General features: G+C 36.3%; 1 protein-coding gene across 12 annotated transcripts in view; it reads right to left on the reverse strand.

Moving 5' to 3' along the window:
* MAGI2 (membrane associated guanylate kinase, WW and PDZ domain containing 2) overlaps positions 1-23,389 on the reverse strand; it is a 794,831-nt gene that overhangs the window by 115,587 nt on the left and 655,855 nt on the right. For 11 of the 12 annotated variants that reach the window (XR_006165279.1, XM_042792123.1, XM_042792122.1 and 8 more), the window contains 2 exons: positions 11,037-11,068; positions 5,945-6,134 (listed from right to left, as the gene is read on the reverse strand). Coding sequence is in view for 11 of the 12 variants with exons in the window: in XM_042792123.1 (XP_042648057.1) it covers positions 5,945-6,134; positions 11,037-11,068 (222 nt within the window). In the remaining variant the exon portion in view is untranslated. The remainder of the gene's footprint in view (positions 1-5,944; positions 6,135-11,036; positions 11,069-23,389) is intronic. The other variant, XM_042792119.1, reaches the window with a different exon arrangement.

A 23,389-nucleotide genomic window follows, 5' to 3' on the forward strand; every position in this document is an offset into this window, starting at 1 on the left:
TTTACATCCACAGTACTGTGATGATGATATTCTCATAATTCCATTTGAAAATGCTTTTGGTTTCACTGTCAGTTCTTATAACCAACAAATCCATTTTGTCATGGCGAGTAACTCTACAGTGAAGAAAAATACAAAATTATTTGACACTGATCTGCTAAATTTCCTCTCCTTTTGTTCTATGTCATCTTTTACTAAAAAAAAGGGTCACATTCATTTAGTCATATAAGTTCTTAGACCTCCTCTATGCTGTTGCTTGGAGTAGCATTAGGTGCAAGGAAAACAACAGCCTGTACTGTTTAGAAATTACTTTTAAAAATTACCTTCTATAACTCAATTACTCATACTCTAGGTCAAGGAGTAGTTTGATGATAATACATAATAATTAGTAATTTCCTAAAACTCTTTTATTTAGTAAGAGAAGGCAGGCATATCTTACTTATATAATGGGCAGTAACTAGTGAACAGAAATATTGAAAGATATGGCAAACAGCTCAAGGAAGATTTGAAACTAGGACCTGATTTTCTGAATCCATAGTCCCAAACCCTTTACCCATACAAAACAAACCCCTTTATACATATACGATAGTTCACAATATTATGTATTTAATGCTTTCATAGTGCTCCATATATATACATATGTATACATATGTACACATATGTATATATCTTTTTTAAGCACTGTAAACAAAATGCGATTTTTTTTAGACCAGATATGTGCAAAAATGGGAAAAATTGTTAGAGGCAAAATTTTTGTCAGGAAATTACTGTCTGAAAAAGTTAAATTAACAATTATATGAAAATTTTCATTCAAGTTTTAAGAACTGTGTAGGTCTTCAGCCAACAAGAGCTGACAAGAAAATTCTGCTTAGCTGTAGACTATGCAATAGGCCCCTCATGTTCAGTTCTATACACCTAATTTTTCTTTTTTTATATTTCATGAGTATCAAATTTAGGAAATCCTGATGGCCTTAGTACTTTTCTGCAAGAATGGTATTTTCAAAGTCACACATTAGCAGTCAGTAGTATAATGCTCTCTGACAAATCTTTCCTGTTGTAGTGTTAAAGATACTTTAACATTTATCTGTGCTGAATAACTGCAGTGATATTCCAGAGGAAAGGTAGCCTGTGAATATGTATTGGAATACTTGTCTGTGACCCTTAGAGAAAGATATTCATAAGTTTACATAAGAAAACACTCTTATTTTATGAAGGCTAATAATGCATTGTGTTAATACATTTGCTATTCACATGTTTCACAGCTGTTGTGGTCTTTGCTTTTTGGTTCTTTTCCAATTTGTCTAACTCTTTGGCAAGAAAAAAAAAATACAGTGCATAAGACAGCTGATGGATTTGAAAGGAACTTGGGAAATTCATGATACTGTGGTCAGAGGAGAAAATTACATGGGAGATTTTCAATGAAGGAACTTTTGTCCTTCCAGTAAAAGGTGGAACTGTAATTGTTCAGATCTCACTTTTAATTGGAGCTTATCATGGGCTTATCTCATTCTTCCTACTGGCATTTCTGTGTCACATCACCAGTCTTGGACTACTACACTAACTGAAGGACAAATGTAACCTAATTGCTGTAAAAAAAGTTTTATTTTACTGCTTTCTTTAGAGGAATATAGAACTAAATTTCTATTGTAGATTTTATAAGTAGAGAAATATTATAGCATTATGATTCCAAACAGCATTGTGTCTCCTGTTTGACTGATGTCTGCCTACACAGGCATCTGAACAAAGTTTGTTATAAACTGTGCACTTACAATAAACCGAGTTCAATATAAAATATAAGAGAGTATAAGGAGAATATATAAAGGCAAAAAATGTTAAATTCAGGAGAATAAGTTCTCCCAATGACAACTGCAGAAATTCAGTTACAGCTGTAACAACAGGTACCTGTCAAGTCTTGTAATTTTTTTCACTAATAGGAAATTCCTAAGCTGATGTTCCATTTTCTAACTTCTGTACTTCCACAGTTGTAGAGTCATGCTGTCACTTACACTCTAAGAGTTTTCATCAGGAGAAAGGAGTTAAAGGATTTGCCTAAAATTAATAGTTGGATGGAAAAAGTAAAAAGTATCTAGTTATTTGAGCAGGTCTCTTCCAGTTCTGATTTTTGTAAAATACTGTAACAGCAGAAAACTAGATAGGTTCTCTTCACTAGGGAGGGGGGGAAGGGGTGAGGGGGTGAGAAGAGAAGAAAAAAGCAGAGAGACAGAGAGACGTAGCTGCAGAAGGAAAGACAAAGAAAGAAGACATCAATTTCCCATTTTTGTTTTTGCTTTTAGGCAGCTGTTTTGGATGATGTGGTAATCTTCATCAGTCTTTGGAAACTATGCTCCTTTCTGGCTACTTGGAGCTATTGAGCACAGTTGATGGGTGGCAGGAGAGGCAGGTGACAGCTAACAGGTAAGAGCTGACAGGTAACAGCTAACTTGTGACAAACAATTTTTCAAGGAGCTATGACTAATAAAATAGAGTTGCTCTCTGCTTTTGTACTAATGCATCATCTGATTTGTCTCCGAGTTGTATTGGTAGAACTGCCTCCTCTAAACTGTTTCCGGTGAGGAAGCAGTAGTCAATTGTAATTCATATGTGATCATTAAAAACTGAAATCTCCCAATCACGCAGGTCCTTCTCATTGCTAAGGTGGAAGAACATTCCTGTAGAAAGAAAATGGTTCTTCTTCATGGAGACTTCCTGCTTGAAGCTCCTTTCTTGCTATCATTAGGTAAGGATGAGCATACCTAGCAGATAGAGCAAAAGCTTGTGAAACAGGGTCCTTGGGTCTAGTTCTTGCTTTGCTTTGAGTCATGTCACTTGTGCTCCTCACAGAACTATGCTGTGATGCATAACTTGCTTAAATCCCTGATAGGGAAGCAGGAGGCTTTGATGAGGTCTTGATGAGTGCTGACTGTGGTGACACCCTCTGATAAAAGGATCTGTAGAAGTTCAGAGCTATAGAAGTATGAAAATGAACTGTTTAGTAATAGAAACTCACTATGAGAGAAACAAAAATCTAGCACTATCTTTCTTTTGGAGTTTTCCAGGTCACGATTGTTCGCTGCTTTGCACTATTTTTAGAAGATGAGCCTCCTTTTTTTCTGGTCTTGCCAGGAGATAAGGCAAACTTGCTTTGAGATAAGAAGTATTTAAAAAAATCCCAAAGTAGCTGACCTTTTATGTCTTTACTGAAAATAAACAACCTGACACAGCCATATGGTAGGAAACTAAGTGTGTATTATCTTGAAACTCTCCCTCCTATATACTCAATTTAGATGACAATTTCTTGACTCAGTAATGGATTTCCTGTCTGTTGTTTCTCTCTTTAGGAAACACTAGCACTATTTAGAGTATAAAAGCAATCAAAAGCTTGACAAATTGAATTTGCTAAAATGTGTGCTTATGGTATTCATGAAATTAAAATGTCAGGAAGAATAGAGTTGTTTAGGGGCAGTTATTTATGACCAAGGAATATGAATGAAAGCAAAAAATATCTGGCTGGGAACTGTGCAGTCAAGGCTTAGAGAAAATGTCTAAAGGATACCAGCATTAGAAGAGAACAAGTCAAAGTTTTCAGGATTAGCTGGAAGATCAGGACACTGTGGGAAATCTGGGGGGAGCTGTTACTGCAATCTTGCTTATCATCCCTCACTTTCTTGTTTTGACCCTAACAGCTTCATGATTTTTAATTCTTATTTTGTCCAGATATCTGGCTGAAAAAGGCTTGTATAAATAAATCTCCAGTTGCCTCCTGGACAGAACTCAAATGTAATTAAAGCATTTAAACACAGGCTTTAGCATAACACCAACCTACAAGTTACCAGCTCTTCCCCTGGTGTAGCATATGCTCCTCATCACAGTAGACTGTATCAGTAAATGACTGGAGTTCATGTTGGTCAAGAAAGTACAAAGAAAACTCATAGAAGGCACCCATGAATAATAATGAATCACTTAATTATTTTATTAAATGGTGTAGTATATCTTTTGGTGTAATATATCATCTTTTGGGGTATAAGCCAATCTTTGTAGCTGATATTAGATCTATATACCCACAGTTTTATGAAGGGCAAACATGGATTGAGCCTATTTTCTTTCAGTAATATTTAAGGCAATTCTGTAAATATAGAACTCTTCATATTGGGGATGAATATGAAAGAAGATGCCATATCAATACATATTCCATATATATATATATATGACATGTATAACTTTTTTAACCATTTTACAGAGATACTTGTTTCAACGCAGGAGGTCGGTAATCTGTGCTTTTCCACTCTTGGTTTGGTGGCTTTAATCACAAAAGATGGTTCTGACTAATTAATGGAAAGTGCAGATTTTTGCTAAAATACTAGTTGCTAGAAACCACTCATATGGGAAGCAATTGTTTGCAAAGGGTTTTCCTTTCCTTAAGACAGTATATGAAGTCAAGAGTGTTTTCAGTAGAGTTGCTGAACTACATAAAATCCTTGTTAACTATGGAATTATTTATTTTCCCTTTATTCTCTCTTTTTAGTTACAAATCCCAGCACTTTGGGGAATAGCATTTCAAATTTGGCAAATATTTTTTATTTACTTGTCACTCTAGCCCTTAAAGCACAAGGGGAAGAGATGTCTGAAAACTATTTCCAAACTTTGCTCAAAGCTAGTCCTACTTCTTTACCCAAATGAAACCCCACCAAAAAGGACTGGAAAGTGAGTTTTTTGGTGATAATCTCTACTGAAAGATGTTGCACTGAGTGGACCAGGGTGGCAGAAGATGGTGGCACTGGCCACAATGGCAAAGAATTGAGCAATCAGGTGCAATTTAGAGACTAGATTAGAGTTAATTTAGAGTTGATGTAAAACAAACTGTGGTGTTCCTCCAGCATATCCATCCTGCTGAGGACTGGAAATACCAAAGCCAAACAGGAGATGCTGATGCTGTAACTAATTTATTAGGGCCAGGGCAAGTAAGAGCGACACCAACCCAGTGTTTGGGACAATAATGTATTTCCTTCAGAAAATGTCTTTGCATGCTGGAGAAATTTCTACATTCCAGATCAAGGATCATGAAAGTTTAGGCTTATCTCTATGTCTCTGGGTCCAACTAATATTAATGAACTAATCTTGATCAGCTGCAGTGCAATATTTTATGTGTAATGCATAAAGTAATTTGATATATAAAGTAATTTATAAAATTAATTGAAAGGTGGCATGTGCAAGTAATAACTGCTATGAAAAACATTCCAGTAAAAAAAATAAACTATTTTGAAGATTTGATCTTAATAAGTGTAAAATCTCTGGCCAATTTAGATTATTTTTAGCTAAAATAATATGATAATGAGTAAATAAGTTTAAACCTTCTTACTCTTATTGTAAAGAATATGTGGTAGATCCACCAAACCCATGAAAAATAAAATCAAGATGGGAATATTGATGGCTCAGTACTGTTTTGTATAGATAGTACAAAATATTTGATATTCTTCAAATAGTACATAGTGCTATGGGTTTCCTTCTAACTACTAAGGACAGTGTGAAAACTTGTCAAAGTAATTTTTACACAGATAAATAAATTTTAAATGTCTTTAATAAAATTAACTTTAAAGTGAAAGTAAGTGAAATGCATTTTTATAGATAAATTCACATCTTCCTATTGGTTAGCTATGAAGAAAAATAGCACAGCAAAATGTGGTGACACATATACTGATTTAACAGTCAAAATGTGGAGAGGAAAAATATAAGGAAAAAAATCCTTGAAAGTCAAACTTCAAAATCTAGGCAAGATCTAGGAAGACATATAAGCGTAGAATTTTTGAATAATTTATAATGGCCTCTATCACTTGGGATCATAGTCACTTTCTTTAAATCACAAAAAGTAATTACAGAAAATTATGTCAGGAATGACACATTCATAGACAAAAGCCTAAAGTATTAAATGGTCAGAAGGGCTTTCACTTACGCCTACTTTCATAAATAGCTCTTGATTTCTCATACAGCTCATATGGGTCAGGTTTTCGTGGATCAAAGGCCTCTGTTGAATCAGGAAATGAACTCCTGTGAAGAGTGGGTGGATAGGGAATATTCTGTGGCATAGCTGGAGCAGACAGGCTTGTTTGAGGGCTGCCTTGATTCTCCCATCTTTCCATCATCTGGAATAAAAACATACAGAGAATAAAGATGAAGTTTTGCAAAAATTGGACTTCCACAATGAGACCAAAGCCAGTGATTTCAGTTGAAGATGTATTTTGTAAAATTTGCAAATCTGTTTGCTGCCTTTTGAGATGAAAGGTGTGTTTTGTGCTGTTTATAAAATGACTTGGCTAAATTTACTTGTTAGTTTGTTGCTCATGGGAAGATGTGATCTTTCTCATATAATATGATGCCGTGTGGATTAGGGCCCAGTGTTATTCCTGAAGCATGTTGAGTCTCTCACAGAATGTGCTGAGCTACTGGAAGTTGTTCTGCTAAAAGTGGAATCTGTAGGTCTGTGAAGATACAGTTATCAGATTCATTAAAATACATAACTGAAAGTAGCGTTTAACAAAGAAGAGGCCAGACTGGGTAGCAACTGAATTATTTTAATGATGTATCTTTTGAGAATGTATGAAAATAGCTAGCTGCCCAGGGAAAAGTAGATTATTGTAACTGTGAGCAGAATTTGCAACTTTAATTGAAGAAAAAAAAAAAAAAGAAAATTAAAGGAAAATTATTACAGTAGGTATTTGAGCATCTAGTGATAGTTGAATGTTCAAAGCTAAAATACAGAACATGGTAAGAGAAAAGTGGGCATTAGTCTGATTGGGTCTTATTCATTTCTTACTGTTTCTTTCTTATATCAAAAATTACATTGGCGTCATCCAGCCAAACTCCCAAGCACAGAATAAACTTTTCAACTCTTCCAGACCATTTACAGGAGAGAAGTGCACAGCAGTGTATTGTCTATTCATGAAAGCCACCTCAATCCATGTTTTCTCTAAGACTGTCCTTAGTGGTCTTGCAAGTACATCAAGACAGAAAGGAGATAATATGACAGACTGTGCAAAAGACTTGGGAATCTGCATTTTTCTTTTTGAAGGAGTTGGCTACTAATTAAATTGCATTAGCAAACATATTCGAAGAGGCTAAGTTAAACAAAACACAAATGTTTATCCTGGGAAATGAATATTTGGCTTTTCCTGTGACCCCCCTTGAAGCAAAGGGTGGTGAAGACTCCAGAACAGTGTGTTCTTGCACATAACCCAACAATCTGTTAGTTACACAAAAAATGACTTTTGAAAATAAACTGAACTGTAATTAAACCCTACTGATTTCTAGTGTTGTATCAGCAGTGTCTTATCAGAGATGACTGCAGGTTTACAGCAAGTTTGCTCTACAAATTTTGTGATTACCATTTGCCTTTAGTTCCTTGGTTTCAGAAGATGTTCAGCTCAGCAGGTAGGCTTTGCTCTCTAGTCTGATGATTAACAGCATCACGCTTTTTCCACACTGTGTATGAGTGGACTACAGATATATTAGAGTCCTCGTGGTGAACATGCTGAATAACTATCACTCTGCACATCCCAGGTGATCTGACACTTTTAGCTTCATACTTCAAAATAAACAGGATATGGATATTGGACATTTTAAGTTGATGAGGACATAATTCTTTACATAGAGTAGTGTTATAATTCAAGCTGTGCTTCTGTCAGAGTTTCAGCAGTAAGTACGGCTGGTTCATCAGAAACAGTGAAGAAAAGAAAGATCTAGGTATCTCAGTCAATCGAAGGATGACGTACTAGTGTGCGTCAGGTATGCAATTTGAGAAAGGAAAGTATTAGCTATCAAATACTAATGAAGAAGATACGGACTAGTGTATTCAGTATTTGCCAATGTTATTAAAGAAAAACATAATTCTTTTGGGTCAGATACAAAAGATGGCAACTAGGATGTGATAAAAGAGGGCACTATAGGTATGTAGATCCTGTGCAATATAGTGACATATGGAGATACCTGAGCTGTCATCAAAATAGTTTAGGTACAGGAAAGCACCCAGGGAACCTTCAGGCACCTTTATACGGAGACAAATTTATCCTTTTTGTTGGGTAAATTAGCCTATGTGACAAGTCACTTAAATGTCACAATAATACTTCTGATAGCTCTTCTGGCTCTAAAGGAATTACTTTGGGTATATATAAACATATATACAGTAAAACATTGTATCATGTAAGTGTAAATTCATAGATCTCCAGAAACAAACTTGATTATGACTCCTATGTCTAAATGGGAAAAGAGAGCTGGGATCAGTACAAGTTCCTTATGATCAAGGAAAAGAATGGAGAATTATGTTTAGGTTTTACCTTCAGTGAGGAATATAAAAAAGAATACGAGTCAGTGAAACCAAACTATCTATCTTATCTCTGTGAAGCAGAAAAACATGTCTAGAAGTGAAAGTTTCCCAATTTCTTGAACAGTGCCAGATAAATAGAACACTTACCTCTTTCAAAATGTGAAACTGAATAAAATGAAAATATTTTAAAAGGCTTTAAAAAGAGGAAGGAGAACATAAATATCTTTGATAAGCAAACTTTTCCTTGGAGGAAGGACAAGAAACTGGAGATCAATGTGTCCCATATGTCTAATTCTTGCTTGTTGGTTAGCTCTAAATCTTCAAGTGTGAAGTTAAAAACCAAGCAAAACTTGTGGGTAATACTGCTAACATAAATAGTTACATAAACAGATAAACACAAGGGGAATTATATCTCCCAAGCCCATATCAATTAGTTAAATAGTCACAGAGTGTTTTGTAATGTGAGTTATCATAATGCTATCTCACAGATGAAGGCACTCCTGGAAATGAGTAAACATAGTATTTAGTGCAGGGCATCAAATCTATGTCAGGGTAATGGTTTGGTGACGTTGCTCAAGTTGATTTTGCACTAATCAATTTGTTTTACATCCAATACATATAATATATGCACTATACACATAGAAACCACAGGAAATTTCTGTCAGTCCAGGCTACTCTGGGATGTTGAGCACACTGATATGCAGTGGACACCACTCCTGATCCTCTGCCTCAGGGAGAGTTTGTCTTCTCCTCTTCCAGCCAAAGGCTCATGGCCCCCTTTTTGCTTTAAAGAATGGTGGGTAGTTCTGCCGTGTATCGCCAGAGAGATGAGGGGGCAGCAGTAGTCACCCAAGCAGAATAGAAACCTCATTTTGGTCCATCTACACTTTTTCTTTCCTGTTACACACCTACAGGGCTGTGCTGTGGTGTTGGGAAGACTTTGTAAACCTCCCGGTGTTGGCCTTACTGCTTCAGACTGTCTGCAGATGCTCAGTGCTTCAGGGGTACTTGGGCTTATTCTTGTATTCAAGTCTTGGACACTAGAAATTTATGTCTGATCATTTCTCTAGTTAAAGTGGTGACAGACAGAGGAATGCACACTACCTTAAGCTGGTTAATCATTTGTAAACTCTCTTGCTGAGATTACCCCAAAATAAACTAACTGTGAACGGTTAGCCTACATGCAGGTACAGTATCTGTACACAATGGTGCTATATTATTCTGTGAGCCCTCATTTCCTCAGACCATTGCATGAAAAACTGCGTCACTTAGGTTGTTTATCTAGATTGTGATTATTGTCAAGTTCTACTGGAGTATGACTACTATACTGTTCATATAAAAAAACTGTGCCGACGATCATCAAAAATATGATGACATTTATATGTTTCATATGTACATAAAGAGGGTGAGCACTGATGGTGGCTGGTCTTTGAATGTGGATCTTTAACAAGTAAGTTCCAAGTTCTCTATTTCATCACTTTTTATGTGAGATTAAAAGTTAAACGTCCCAGTCAGACAGGAACATTAAACAAGTGAGAACAAGCTAGCACTTAATAGTAAAATTTATTTTCACAAATGTCTTGCTACTTAGATGAATAAACAAGATTATGAAATAACTTATTTTCTTATTCCAATGTATTGCATCTATCCTCTAGCCTTTTACAGCAGAAATACTACAAGCTGGAGCAGTCTGATGGAGTTGCATCAGCTAATTAATTAATTCCTATTTGTTCTTGACAAGATAAAAAATTATTTTGGACATGGATTAAACATGTTATGAACTGATATGAAAGGATGTGAAGCTGTCCAGATTCAACATACCACCCCACCCCCCCAATCCCGCCAATAAGAAAGCTATAAATCCTTTTAAAATTATTGCTATTGTTATTCCTATTCCTATTGCTCTTAGAAGCTTTCAGGCAGAGTCAGGAGTCTTCCTCTACACACCTCTGATGAGAGATAAGCACTACTTTAAGGTCTTTACCATCTAAATAAAAAAAAAAACCAAACCAACAAAACAAACCAGACAGCAAAAATCAGTAGCCTATGACTCCTTTTTACACTGCGGATGTTGTCACAATTTCAAAAAATTATATAATGTGTTGTCAACAGAATAAATACAGTCATTGATTACAGTCTTACAGTAGAAAAGGTCTTCATACTTTGGGATTTAATGCCAAAATCATAGAAACACAGAAAAGTTGGTTAGAAGGCACCTCAATAAGTTATCTAGTCCAAACTTTCACCAGAAGTGTGACTATTTCCAGCTATAGATCTACTAATGCAAGAAAGAGTAACAATCACTTTAACGATGTTAAACTCAAGCCACTTGTAAACCAGAAAATGTGCCTGTTGTCCACTTTAAAGAGATCACCAACTAGAAGGCCAAATAGTCTGGTCCCAGCTAGACTAGACTTCTGGGACTTTCTGCTGTCTTCTCCTTCAGACTCCTTATTTTTGGGCCACTGTATTTCTGGATATTGACACCCATCTTAACATCGAGTTGTTCCTTTCTCCAGACTGCTGTTGGCAGACTCCAAGTCAACAGATTTGCAGAGCTTTTTAGCGAGGCCACCCCTGATTCTGTCTCACCTAGAGTTGGGGTACTACTGAGAAGAGTCTCATGAGGTGGGAACAGGAAGTTTAGATGAAAGTCAACAGAAATTTGCTTTGGATGATAGTAATTTTATGAACTCAATGTGTATAATTTTGAAAGGGAACTTACAGGCTTTGGAGTTTTCCATGGAGAAAAGAAACCTGGAATAAACAAAAAATAACATTAGCAGATTTTTCCGATGCATAAAGAGTAGAGGCTAAATTGTGTCTATGCTCCTGTTCTCATTCAGGTCTGCAGATTATATTGATATATATGAAAATTCTCTACACACAAAGGGTGAAAAGACAAATAACGAGGGGATAATTTATAAGAAAAAATATATGCAAATATATATATATATGCATATATATATATGTGCAAGTGGAGCTATTGAGATCAAGCCATATTTTACAAACAGCATGGGATTAGATTGAAATTAAAATAACTAAACAAAAGGACTTCCAAATGTCTTGGTAGACATTGGATAGGACACCAAATGACCTGGTATTGTTCCGTCAAATGCGGTTGCACCTTTAAGAAGCAGCAATTCAGAACATCCCATCAACAAAACCTAATAATACAAGAGATTTTTTAGAAGAAAAGCCTGGAGAAAAATAACTGTTTCATCAGTCTAGATAAGGTAGCCAAGTCTTGTGAGGGTTGTTTGTTTGATACTGTCGTGTTTTTTGGTCAGAGTTAACAAGTGGTCAGACATGACCAAATCTTCTACACAACTAGTTTATCCTTTTCCTTGGTTATTGACTGACTGATAAGTTGCTTTAGTAATTTTAATGAATTTCAACTATTGTAATTTAGAAATGTTTAAAACTCCAGGTATGTCTTTTTCATAAAAGGAGATAATCTGAAACACTAATTGCAAACACTGTTCTTATCTTATACAACACAATGTTAAAAAACTTTAAAATATTAAATAAAAAGAAGCACTTCAAAGTATATTGGGTCACATTTTTTAAAATACTAGCCTTCAGCATAACTTCCATTAAGAAACTCATTCTCAGTTTAATAGCATGTAAAAAAAGTCTGTGGATCTTCTGAAGTAAGATTAAAAACTAATAACAAAGAGTTCCTTTGTTTGTCAGAAACAGAAATGGGGCTTAAACTGAGACATTTAATAGGAAGGCTCAATTCCATTCAAAAAATGAATTGAGCTGTAAGAGTAGTACTGACTTTATTATTTTTTTTTCTGAGGTGAGTCTAGAAAAAAAATTAAATCATGAGAACACCAGGGAAAGTGTCTGTCTACAGACAAACCACGACAGGATTTATATTTTTACATAGTATTTGAAGTTTCTAGAATTCTGTGCTAATAAGATAATTTTTTCTGCCATGATATCTAATTCATTTAGACTGAAAAAATCTTGGAGTGGAAAAGCACTTGAGCCATTTGCAGAGAAACACTGGCTGTTTTGTAATGTTGATGTATATGTTGATAGTGCTTTTAAACAGAAAGTATATTGGGAAAAGTAATCTTGGAAAGGTTTATGTTTACTGACTCTACAGGGTCTGGATAAAAACTGCTATATTAACAAGTAGACAGATTTCTTTCCATCTGCAAATTCAAGCTGAAATAACAGGCATCCTGTATAGATCTGGCTTGTACATCACCTTCAGTATTAAAGATTCTGTAGTAGAAACTTATTAAATAACTTCTTAGATGGCAGATGGCTACCTTTGCTTTACCTGCTATTGTTCTGTAGAGCTAATAAGAATGAAAGTTAAAAAACATTTTTCCCCTTGGAGCTAAAGACTTGAAACTTAAAGAAGATTTGATGAAAGGTACCTCAAATAAACTTACTACTCGGATTTGGTGTTCAAAAAATTTTGGTAGAGGTAACACTTCCTTCCCATTGGTACTGGTGCACCTCCCATAACTTATGGTCAGCAAAAGTTCCTCCATGTCAAACTAAAAGGTAATTTTTTTCCTATTTATTTACTGTCTCCACCTAAAAATATATTTTACTGAAGTTATAAAATTTTACTATCAATTAAAATAAGTATTTATGAATATAATAAATAAAGACATCTAAATCTAGTGATTTTTTCAAAAAAACCCCCTCAATTAAAAAAATTAAATTATTTGCCCAAAGACGGAGAACACAGATTTATACTTAGCTTGGAGGCTATGGGACAGACTGCAATATACAGATGACAACATCTACACTCAAAACAAATAAAAGGCAATATTTATTCACACAGCATGAAATTATGTTAAGAAAACTAATGGATATAGGATACCATGGAAGTAAAGGATCCAAATAAAGATTTTTAAAAACTATTGGATATCCATGTGTACAAAAGCATGTTAGAATTGAAAATCTCTAAAGATAACAAATGTTGGAACTAATATTAAAACCAATTTTTCAGTTTTAAATTCAGCTATTAGACCAAGGCCTCACGTGAGATGAGACAGTCTCTCACTTATGTCAAAGCCTAGGTGCTAGACTAAATAGGAGAAGGCCTAGTTCTATAAAACAAGCCCTATCTTATATTTTCCATGTACTTCATTGCAATTTTAATGTTGACTCGCATAACATCTGTATTCTCAGCTGAACTAAGCATCCTTTTTTCCAATCTAAACAAAACTCACCTTTAGACAATGTATGTCATTATCAGTTATTCAACATGACACTGATTATGGCTAATTGTTGTGAACCAAACAAGTCCAGAATTAGCACTGGTGTTTAAATACATGCAACATTGCTGCAAATTCAAGAATTCAAGAGTATAATGCATGTGTAATACATTGTAAGTGTAATAGAAGCTTCACATATAAAGACATAAAAGCAAAATGCACTTTCCTGTGTATTCTACATGCTCCCTTCTAACTTTCACCTTTAAATATTGTTCTTCATAAGTACAGGACCAAATCCTCTACATGTAGAAAATTGAGGCTTGGAAGCTTACCTGAAGAATGTATCTTAATAATGTATATTTAGTGCATACTCAACAGTGTTGGCCTTCTGCAGCCACATCTACAGCTGGCAATGAGAAACAGTGGACTTTTCACTTAGTTTGACCTCACTTCACAACACCACATTTCCCCTTGGATAGTAGGTACAGGTTTGTTTCATGCTGTGAGTGTTCCTCACCAGAGACAGTGGGATCCCACCTGAATGACAGCCACAGGCAGACTGGCATCAATTCAGTACTGATTTAGAGGCAAGACTGAAATATTTTCCCCAAAGAGTGAAGCTTTCAACTTCTGTTGAGTATTAATACAGTACTAATGCTGCTCAACCTTCTAATCAACTCACATCTAACTAGGCACACATACTGGATAATCTCTTATAACCTTACCCACTTCCAGATTTCCTCCCCAAACTCCCAACCCCCCACCCTCCAACTTGTGATGTCTTCTATAAAAACCCAAGCAGTTGAGAATATTACATACATATACACATGCATATACAAATAAATATACACACCCCTCAACCCCATATTCACATACACTTTTAAAACTTGAAATAATAAAAGCCAACTTAGATCCACCTAAAAATACTTCATGAAGCCTGTTCTGCCAATGAGTGGCTTTCTGCTCACCCATGTGTCTGACAGCCACACCTTCTCATAATAGCTTCACCACACAAGTTGTGTCTCAATTTCTGAAGAGTCTCATGTCTTTCTATTAGTTTTAAATAAGTCTTTATACACACTCCTTGTAAAGGCAGCAATACAGATCTGAATTAGTTTCAGAAAGGAGAGCAGGGTTATTGGCTTGTGTCAAAGAGCAACCACCACCAATCAGCCAAATGCTAGCAGAAGAATACTATGATCACCATATAGTGTAATGTAATGTAATGTGTAAGCATGCGAGGATAAAATACATAACTTCATATATTTCTCCAAAGTTAGTTTTGAGAATATAATGATTTATTTTTCAGTGTTGGCCATTGAAACTGTAATAAAGTATGGGAGATGGTAGCCAACACCTTTACTGAAATTTTAATTGTTTCTTTTTAAATAATTAAGTTGAGGTACTGTAACAACGGTATGCTTTTTAAAAATCAGAATTACATTTTCTCATAAATCAGTGTTAGAAAAATTAATTTTGACATTGTTTTTAAAATTATATTTACCACCTTCCAAAATGAGCTTCCCTGGAAATCAGAGCTGTGATGGTTTCTATGTTGTAACTCTACTAAAAAACACCAGTAACAGAAAACAGATTTTGGATTCAAATGCATTTGGGGGATTTTTTTTTTTTTCTTTTTTCAGATCAAGGCAAATTCCAGCTTCAGTTTACTGTACTTCTCCTTTTCGATGAAGATATCCTATAACAAAAGACAAATCACATCACACTCATTGTATCTATTTCTTCTTATACACAAATTTAAATATGCTTCTGTCATAAAATATGCTTACAGATTTCATATGCCTTACACTTCAACCAGTATTTATTGTTGGAAAGTTTAGTTTTCTAATAGCAGTTTATCAGACAGGACTTAGAGCATTTGCAAGATAGAGTCCTGTTTTGTTTCTTTTTTATTTTTTTTTTCCCCAGTAAAAATCCTGAAGTTAGCATATTCTGTAATGCCAGTAATACAAAACCAGCCTTTGATTTTTAGTCTGATACCATGTGGATGCTTTTTGCTACATTTTCATCTCCAGTAATCTCACTATTTTATACTGATACCTGGAAAAATTCTTAAGACCTTGTAAAATCACAAGTAAATAATGAAGGTGTTGCTAAACCACAGGACCTTTAATGATGCTCAGGTATGTGGCAGACATGTATGTATAATTAAACTGAAGACAGGGATGAGTTTGATTTCTGCAGTAATGGCATGTGGTAGTGCTGCAGGGAGGCACTCAACAGCATCCAAGATAAAGCTTTTTAATCCAAAGCAATGTTCAGGGCAAGTCAACTTCCCTTCACATCACTTGTCACACTGATGATACAGAAAGTGTTTTGCCCATTTGCTTTTGCTGGGCTTCTTGGGTTTTTTTTTGTTTTTTTGGTTTTTTTTTGTTTTTTGTTTTTTTTTTTTTTTTTTTTTTTGTGTTATAAAAGCCCTGTTGCATATGGCTTCCTGAGCAAAGCTGTCTCAAGCACTGCACAGACCTTTCTCACATAGACGCTTGGAAGTCAATGAACAGGTGGCTGATGAGCTCCCCCAGAGCATTAACTGACTCCATGGGCATCTTATCAACATCCATGTGACAACACTTCAGCAAAACTTTTCCTTTCTAGAAAACTTAGTGTATAAATTTTCTGTAACAGTAGATTATTTTTTTTTGTGCTTTTCCTTTCTCTTACTGGGATCCTTGAGATGTCTATCAGTTGCCTACATGGGGGCCTCATTTCCAGAGGTGTCAAATACCCATTAACTTCAAATGGATGTGACAGTGGAGAACTTCTCTTAGAGTTCAGACTCATGGTGTACACCATTAGCAGGATGCAGAGAACTGTTTCTTTCCATTCATGTCACATCTGGCTTCTCCTTCTGTATGTTTACTTTCTGTTGAGCTATGCTAGGTGTGGTTTGATTATGTGTACAGAACTCAAGCTACAATTGGGCTCACTCATTAAGATACAAAATATCCTCTAGCTAAAATTCCAAAAATACTGGTGCGAGAGATAATGTGTTGTTTGTTTGTTTGGTTGGTTCATTGGTTGTTTTTTTGTGTGTGTATGTAGAACAAATACATAGCATTAATTCAATTATTCTTCAAATATTTTGCCCTTTTTCAGGAAAAAAAACCTGATCAATGACAAGTAAATTAAATTAATTTATATTCTGCAGTAAACAAAATCTAAAAGGAAATAGTGAATTAAAATAGATGAGCAACTGACATCATCTACCTGGATTTGTGCAAAGCATTTGGCACTGGCCTGCATGACATCCTTTTCTCTAAAACGGAGAGACATGGTTTTAATAGAAGGATCACTTGGTGGATAAGGAAGTCCGAGTGGAGAGCAGTGACAAGTGACGTCCCTCAGGTGTCGGTATTGGGTCCAGTGTTGTTTAACATCTTTGTTGGTGACATGGACAGTGGGATTGAGTGCACTCTCAGCAAGTCTGCTGACAACACCAAGCTGTGTAGTGCAGTCAACACTCTGGAGGGAAGGGATGCCATCCAGAGGAACCTGGACAGGCTTGAGAGGTAGGTCTGTGCAAACCTCATGAAGTTCAACAAGGTCAAGTGTAAGGTCCTGAACACGGGTCAAGGCAATCCCAAGCACAAATCCAGGCTGGGCAATGAGTGGATTGAGAGCAGCCCTGCAGAGAAGGACTTGGGGGTGTTGGTGGATGGAAAACTGCCTGTGAGCCAGCAATGTCCTTTTGCAGCCCAGAAAGCCAACCGTATCCTGGGCTGCATCAAGAGAAGCGTGGCCAGCAGTCTGGGGGAGGTGATTCTACCCCTCTGCTCTGCTCTTATGAGACCCCACCTGGAGTACTGTGCTCAGCTCTGGGGCACCCAACATAAGAAGGACATGGACCTGCTCCATAAGGACAGTCTGAGAGAGTTTGGGTTGTTCAGCCTGGAGAAGAGAAGGATCCAGGGAGATCTTATAGCGGCCTTCCAGTACTTAAAGGGGCCTACAGGAAAGCTGGGTTGGGACTCTTTATCAGGAAGTGTAGATATAGGATGAGGGTTAATCATTTTAAACTGGAAGAGGGTATATTTAGATTTGATATTAGGAAGAAATTAGTTATTGTGAGGGTGGTGAGGCACTGGAAGAGGTTGCCCAGGAAGGCTGTGGATGTCCCCTCCCTGGAAGCGTTCAAGGCCAGGTTGGCTGTGTCTTTGAGCAACCTGATCTAGTGGAAGGTGCCCCTGCCCATATCAGGGTGGTTTGAACCAGATGATATTAAGGACCCTTCCAACCCTAACCGTTCTATGATGATGATGATTCTATGAAATAATACTTATGAAAACAAGCAGGTGATAAAAAGTTTGAATTAGTCATGTCATATTTAAAATATCAGATGATGTATATGGAATGGCAATTAGTAGGTCCGTTTCTAATAAAATCAATCATTAGTAGGTATTTTTTCAAAGGTCTATCTTTTTCAAACAGCTTTAAGTATTGAGCTCTAACAATAACAAAAAATTGATTTACCTTGAAATAAAGAGTAGGTGTAAGAAGACTTGGAGCTCTAGCTCTTCAAGCATAGTTAGCTAGTCCTGTTGTCAGCTGTCCTTCAGAGTGAAGGTGCCATGTTGTAGAGGATCCATTGGTCTTTGGTTGGGATGGAACCCGATGCAATGGGTCAAAAATCAACACATCCCATATCAGACTGAGATGAATGACCTATCATGTTTGATCAGGCTTGCAACATTATATATAGTTAGATCCAGTGTCTTTTCCCTTGCAGTAGTCTATACGCTGACATCACAAGAAGTAACAGATGTAGCACTGCGCTGCACTGAGATAAAGGCTGGCTACAGTCACCAGTTGTTCTATCAAATTCAGGTTCAGATTAGTAAAAGTGTGAAATAGGTCTGTCTTCTTTAGGGCTATATACTTATGTACAGATGTTATTAAACAGTTTTCCCTGAAAGAGACTCGCAATGGTAGAAACTGATCCTAAGCAGTCACTTGTGGTGGCATTTTGCTTTATGCTCCCCTACTTCATTACTCCTGATCAAAACTGTGAGGCTGCTACAGAAGTAGTGCTCCAGTCCAAATGAGTCCTATTTTTCACTCTCCTTTGGCTTACTACACCTGTGAAAAGTGACTTCAAAGAACAAATACATTCCTGCCCACAGATAATCACTCTATGAAGTTGCAAGACAAGGATCAGGCACAGTTCAAAGGAAGGTTAGTTAGACCTTTAGGCCTCACTGAGGTAACACCTTCTGTGGCTCATCTCTTCTCCAGATGACTTGGGGGCATCATAAGTCCAAGCCTATATTTATTTTCTTCAAACTTTCAGATTTCTTGATGAGTAGCATAAAGTACAAGATGGATAGAAATGATGTGGTGGTAGAGTACCCTGGGAAATTAAAACTGATCTCATCTCACTGAAGTCTATAGAACTATACAAAAACTTAATTGACTGTGAGATCAGGTACTAAATCAATATTCAGCTTCTTATACATAGGAGCACTTTTTGTGCAGTTCATGAAATTTCACTGACCTAGACTTCTTAAGCAACAATTTTTCAATAATATCCAGATCTTCACAAATAATTAGAAAAAGGATATCTATTCAAAGTCATGAATGATAGAAGTACTTGCTGTTCAAGCGGGGACCCTCACTGGTCACCTCTGTCTATGAGAATTTCTTCTAAAATACACGAGAGAATCTTGAGCTACTATTAAGTTTTAACTTTCATGAATAACAGTCTTTGTTAGCAAGAATACAGACATCAGTAAAGGTCAGGAGCTGGCATAGTAATGAGTTAATTTACATTCTAATGGACATACAGCTATTTATTTTGCTTGGCTGCTACAGCTCTGTGAATTGCTTATTAGTCAGAGATTTAAAATAATTTATGAAACTATAAAAAAAACAACAAACTAAATACCATCTCCTTCTGATTAGCAAAGAATTGCTGGATCATAGTACAGAGGCAAATGCAGCATTGTCAGGGACAGTTTTTGATGCTTAAATGTACTAGAGTTGGGAAAAATAATAAAAAACTCTACAATGGTTTCTGGAAATGAGAAATATATCTTTGGAACAAGTAGCTTTGTATGTGGTCAAGAAGAGTAAGTTATTGTCCACAGACAAAGTTTGATACTAAACACCTATAGAATGTCTTATTAGGTGACACTTTTATATGAACTTTCTTATCTTTTCTGGCACCTATTACCAGAACAGTATTACACTGTTACAGATTTATTTCCTTGTTGATAGCAAACTGTACTATCTGAAGGACAGCCATGACTTGGAATAGAGAAAGTGCTGCTACAGTATAATTCAGAATAGATTTTACTGGGACAACTTGACCTGGACTAGAAAAATATATCTTATGGAATGGAGGAAGACCCTTGTCTGTTGCCTTTTACTACAGAAGTTCCTACTAAAAGTTCAAATCCTTTAAATCATACCCTGGTCTGTGATTTGCAACTGCAAGTACTACTGGATGAACTGTGATTTTCCTCACTGAGGTCTATAATATATGTATTTTATCTAAATGCTAACCCAATTAACAAAGGTCTGCATGCCCAGGTACTAACACATGATGAGTGGAGAAAGAGATCTCAGAAGTTTGCTCACAGGTTGTAAACTCTGACAACACCTTGAAAAGGTCAAGGTTATTTTTCCGTACAGACAAGAAGAACCTTTTGTTTGCCAGAAGGAAATCTTCCCTGAAGTATCTCCAGTTTTGTACAGTGACTGCTGTCACTAGTCACTAGTGTCACTAGTTCATGTGTCCAGGACAGGGATTATGCTCTCTACTGTGCAGCTCTAAAACTGCAAGAGATAGTAATGCAAGTAATGCACTGTCTTGGGCAAATATATTGTTGCACGCAACACTCCCTGAGCAGAGCAGACACAGCAAGATGAAAAGACTGGTATATGTTACACACACTGAATCAGCAACATAATTTAGGATAGAAGCTGAGTCTTCAGAGTCCTGACAGCTCGTGACTGTTGTTTCTAGAAGGGCCTGAGAGTGTTGTGTATCCATAAAGACTCTATGTTTTCTAAGAACATGTCTGGCAGCCTGGCTTTACTGAAAGCTAATTTAAGCTTCAAAACTAACTTTTCAGGAATACTGCATCATACTTTCAGAGCTCTTTGACAGTCAGAAACTCTGCCTAACTATGACAGTGTCTCTGCTCTTTCATGTATTTAGAATTTGCTCCCATTTAAGCTTTTACACTTTCTAAACACATTAAAGAAATCTCAGTCTACATTATGGCATGTCACTTTGATGAATATCAAGGCATGTTCCCAATATTTTCTGATAAAATGTAGATGGAGAATAAGTTGTTTGTACACAATGTCCTGAAGTCCTTTTCATGAAAATACATTCACAAAAAGTCTTTAGCAAGTGTGGGGGAAAAATATTCAATAATAAGACCATTCATTTGCTTATGTGTAATCTTTATATTAAGGCACAGATGAAAAGAAGTCACTAGATCTTTAGTGTTGACATCTGTGCTGCCAGTTCCTCCTCTTATGAATTCCTTCACTGCATCCATGTTTTCTCTCAGCTAGTCCCTTCTTTAGATGCCCTTTCCCAAATTCCCAAATTCTGAGAGACTTCTCCTCCATGTACCCAGGATTTCCATTTCTGTGTCCTGTTCCTGATTTGAAAGCCAGCTAATCATATTCCTGAAACAGTGATCAAAAAAATCCCTAATAAAAGAATAAAAATAGATAAGTGTAGGGAAATGCCCTTGGTGTCCTTGACTATTTCTGAATGGGAGACCTTGCAATTCAATGCTTCACTCTAATGGGAGACAGAAAAACAGCACATCAGAAGTAGTGGTGAACCATGCAACTGAGGTAGAACAGATGAGAATTGAGTCTAGTAAGATTTCAGCTAGCTAAACAGAGATGGCAACCTAGCAGTGATCTGAAGAACTGTCCGAACTCTATTGTTTGTATTGTTGTTTGTCTTCCAGATATCAGCTCAGTTGCATCACCATCTAGTGTCTTTTGGGTTGGAATATGTATCCTCATGGCAATGCCAGTGGTGATAAAGAACCTAAAGGTGGGAGGTGAGGTGGAATACCCAAGGGCATCTCAGCTGGTATAGGATGTCTACATTTATGCAGTTTACTAAAGCCCCATCAATTATAATAGACACATAGACACCTGCGCCAAGTTTATACAATGATATTCAAACAACTAAATTTTGATGTCATAGTCTGTGAATTAGGAACTTAATGCAGATGCACAATCACAGGTCTGGTATAAAGTGTGGCATACCTTATGTTACTCAGAAATTTGTGCTGGATTGGCAGATATGACACAGAATCTATGGGAGACTTCAGAACTTCAGTTCTCATCCTGGACAATCTTGAGTCTCCAACTGACTGCCATTCCAGTGAAGATTTCTTGATACCCCAGTGCATCTCAGATGGCCCTGGATGTCTGCTAGTGAGCTCAGATCTGAGCTCAGAGTCTCACTCCTCCTGATTTCTCTGAGGTTTGGGAGCACTGGAAAAAGTTCATCATAAAGCAACAAATAAGTTAAATTACAGAGACTGAGAGAGCCTGCTGGTTTCATCTGACTGCCTTTCTGTCATTAAATTACATTGTAGTAACTTCAGAATTTTGTGTTTAATATGCATTAAGCTGTCAGCATGGTTCTGAATTTTATTGATTTCCTTTTGAAATCTCTTCTGTGGTAACAATGGTAAGTGTCAGGAGCTCAGGTGTGTTAACTATAATTGGCTCATTTTCATACCACATGGCGGAATGATAAACACTCAATGGCAACATAATGAAAAGGTAATCATGTCATTTGGCCACAGTGGTGGAAGCTGAAATAAGCAATAGCATGCTTATTTGATTCTTCAGATCCAGATGTTATTCAAAGTAATAATTTCTTTCCAATTTCCTGCTCCTTCACACCATCTTAACAGACCAGTTTATTCCTGGTTATAGAGATTCAGATAAAACAGAAAGATTGATAAACAGTGGGAGACTGTGAAAGAAAAGACTAACAGAAGAAACAAAACTTATTGCAAGATTCAAGTTTTACATGGTTGAGTCTTAGCTGTGAAAGTATATTGTTTAGTGTAGGAAAGCAGAATATTTAGCAAGGGTTGTTAGTGGAAGGCTGATGTCCAAGGAGTGACAAAACTGTAAAGAGAACAGTGAATTTCTAAACTCTCAGTTCCCTGTTGAACCACTAGATAATTCACTTTGCTTTGAGCTGCTGAAGATTTGATACCGTCCACACTGACATGTACCTAGTAGAGATAAACCTCTTTGCTTTCATGTTCACCCAGTCAGGAGTCAATTCTCAGTATTCAATTTACTTTCAAGAAGAACAAAGCTGAATTAGTAAAAGCTTTGCAATGATCTAAATTATAACGGTTAAAATGACATGAAGTTCAGAAGATTTAACATAAGACTATAGGACCCTGAAAGAAAAAAAATGAGAAAGAAATAATGATTGATGGGCATAGTACTATTGCAGTACAGAACGCTAAGGAGTACAAAGCATGATAAATCAATCAAGATGGCTTGGCTTGCAAAAAAAAGGTTGAGAAATGGCACATTTTTCTGAAATCCTGAAGGTTCGGAGGTGAGTAATTAACATAAAGAAGGGCTGTGTCCTTAATTCTAGTAAGAGAGGAACAGTATTGATGTGAATTTTATGATGTTTAGAATGTGTTCTGGTCACATGTAGTCCTGTGCAGTACTTATCTAAGTTAATGAAAAGAACACTAAAAAATGATGCTGATAAAGGATCCTGACAAGATAGTTGGGAAGTGATAAGTAATAAATGAATGTATTACAAGAAAAAGAAAGAAAAACTGTGATTAGGTAATTTTTTACCCTGTGACAGTGCTCTGTCTCTCAGAGGAACATAAATTGCTTT

Source organism: Tyto alba, unplaced genomic scaffold (genome assembly GCF_018691265.1).
Source record: "Tyto alba isolate M040663 unplaced genomic scaffold, T.alba_DEE_v4.0 Super-Scaffold_2, whole genome shotgun sequence".
In the NCBI taxonomy this organism is placed as follows: Eukaryota; Metazoa; Chordata; class Aves; order Strigiformes; family Tytonidae; genus Tyto; species Tyto alba.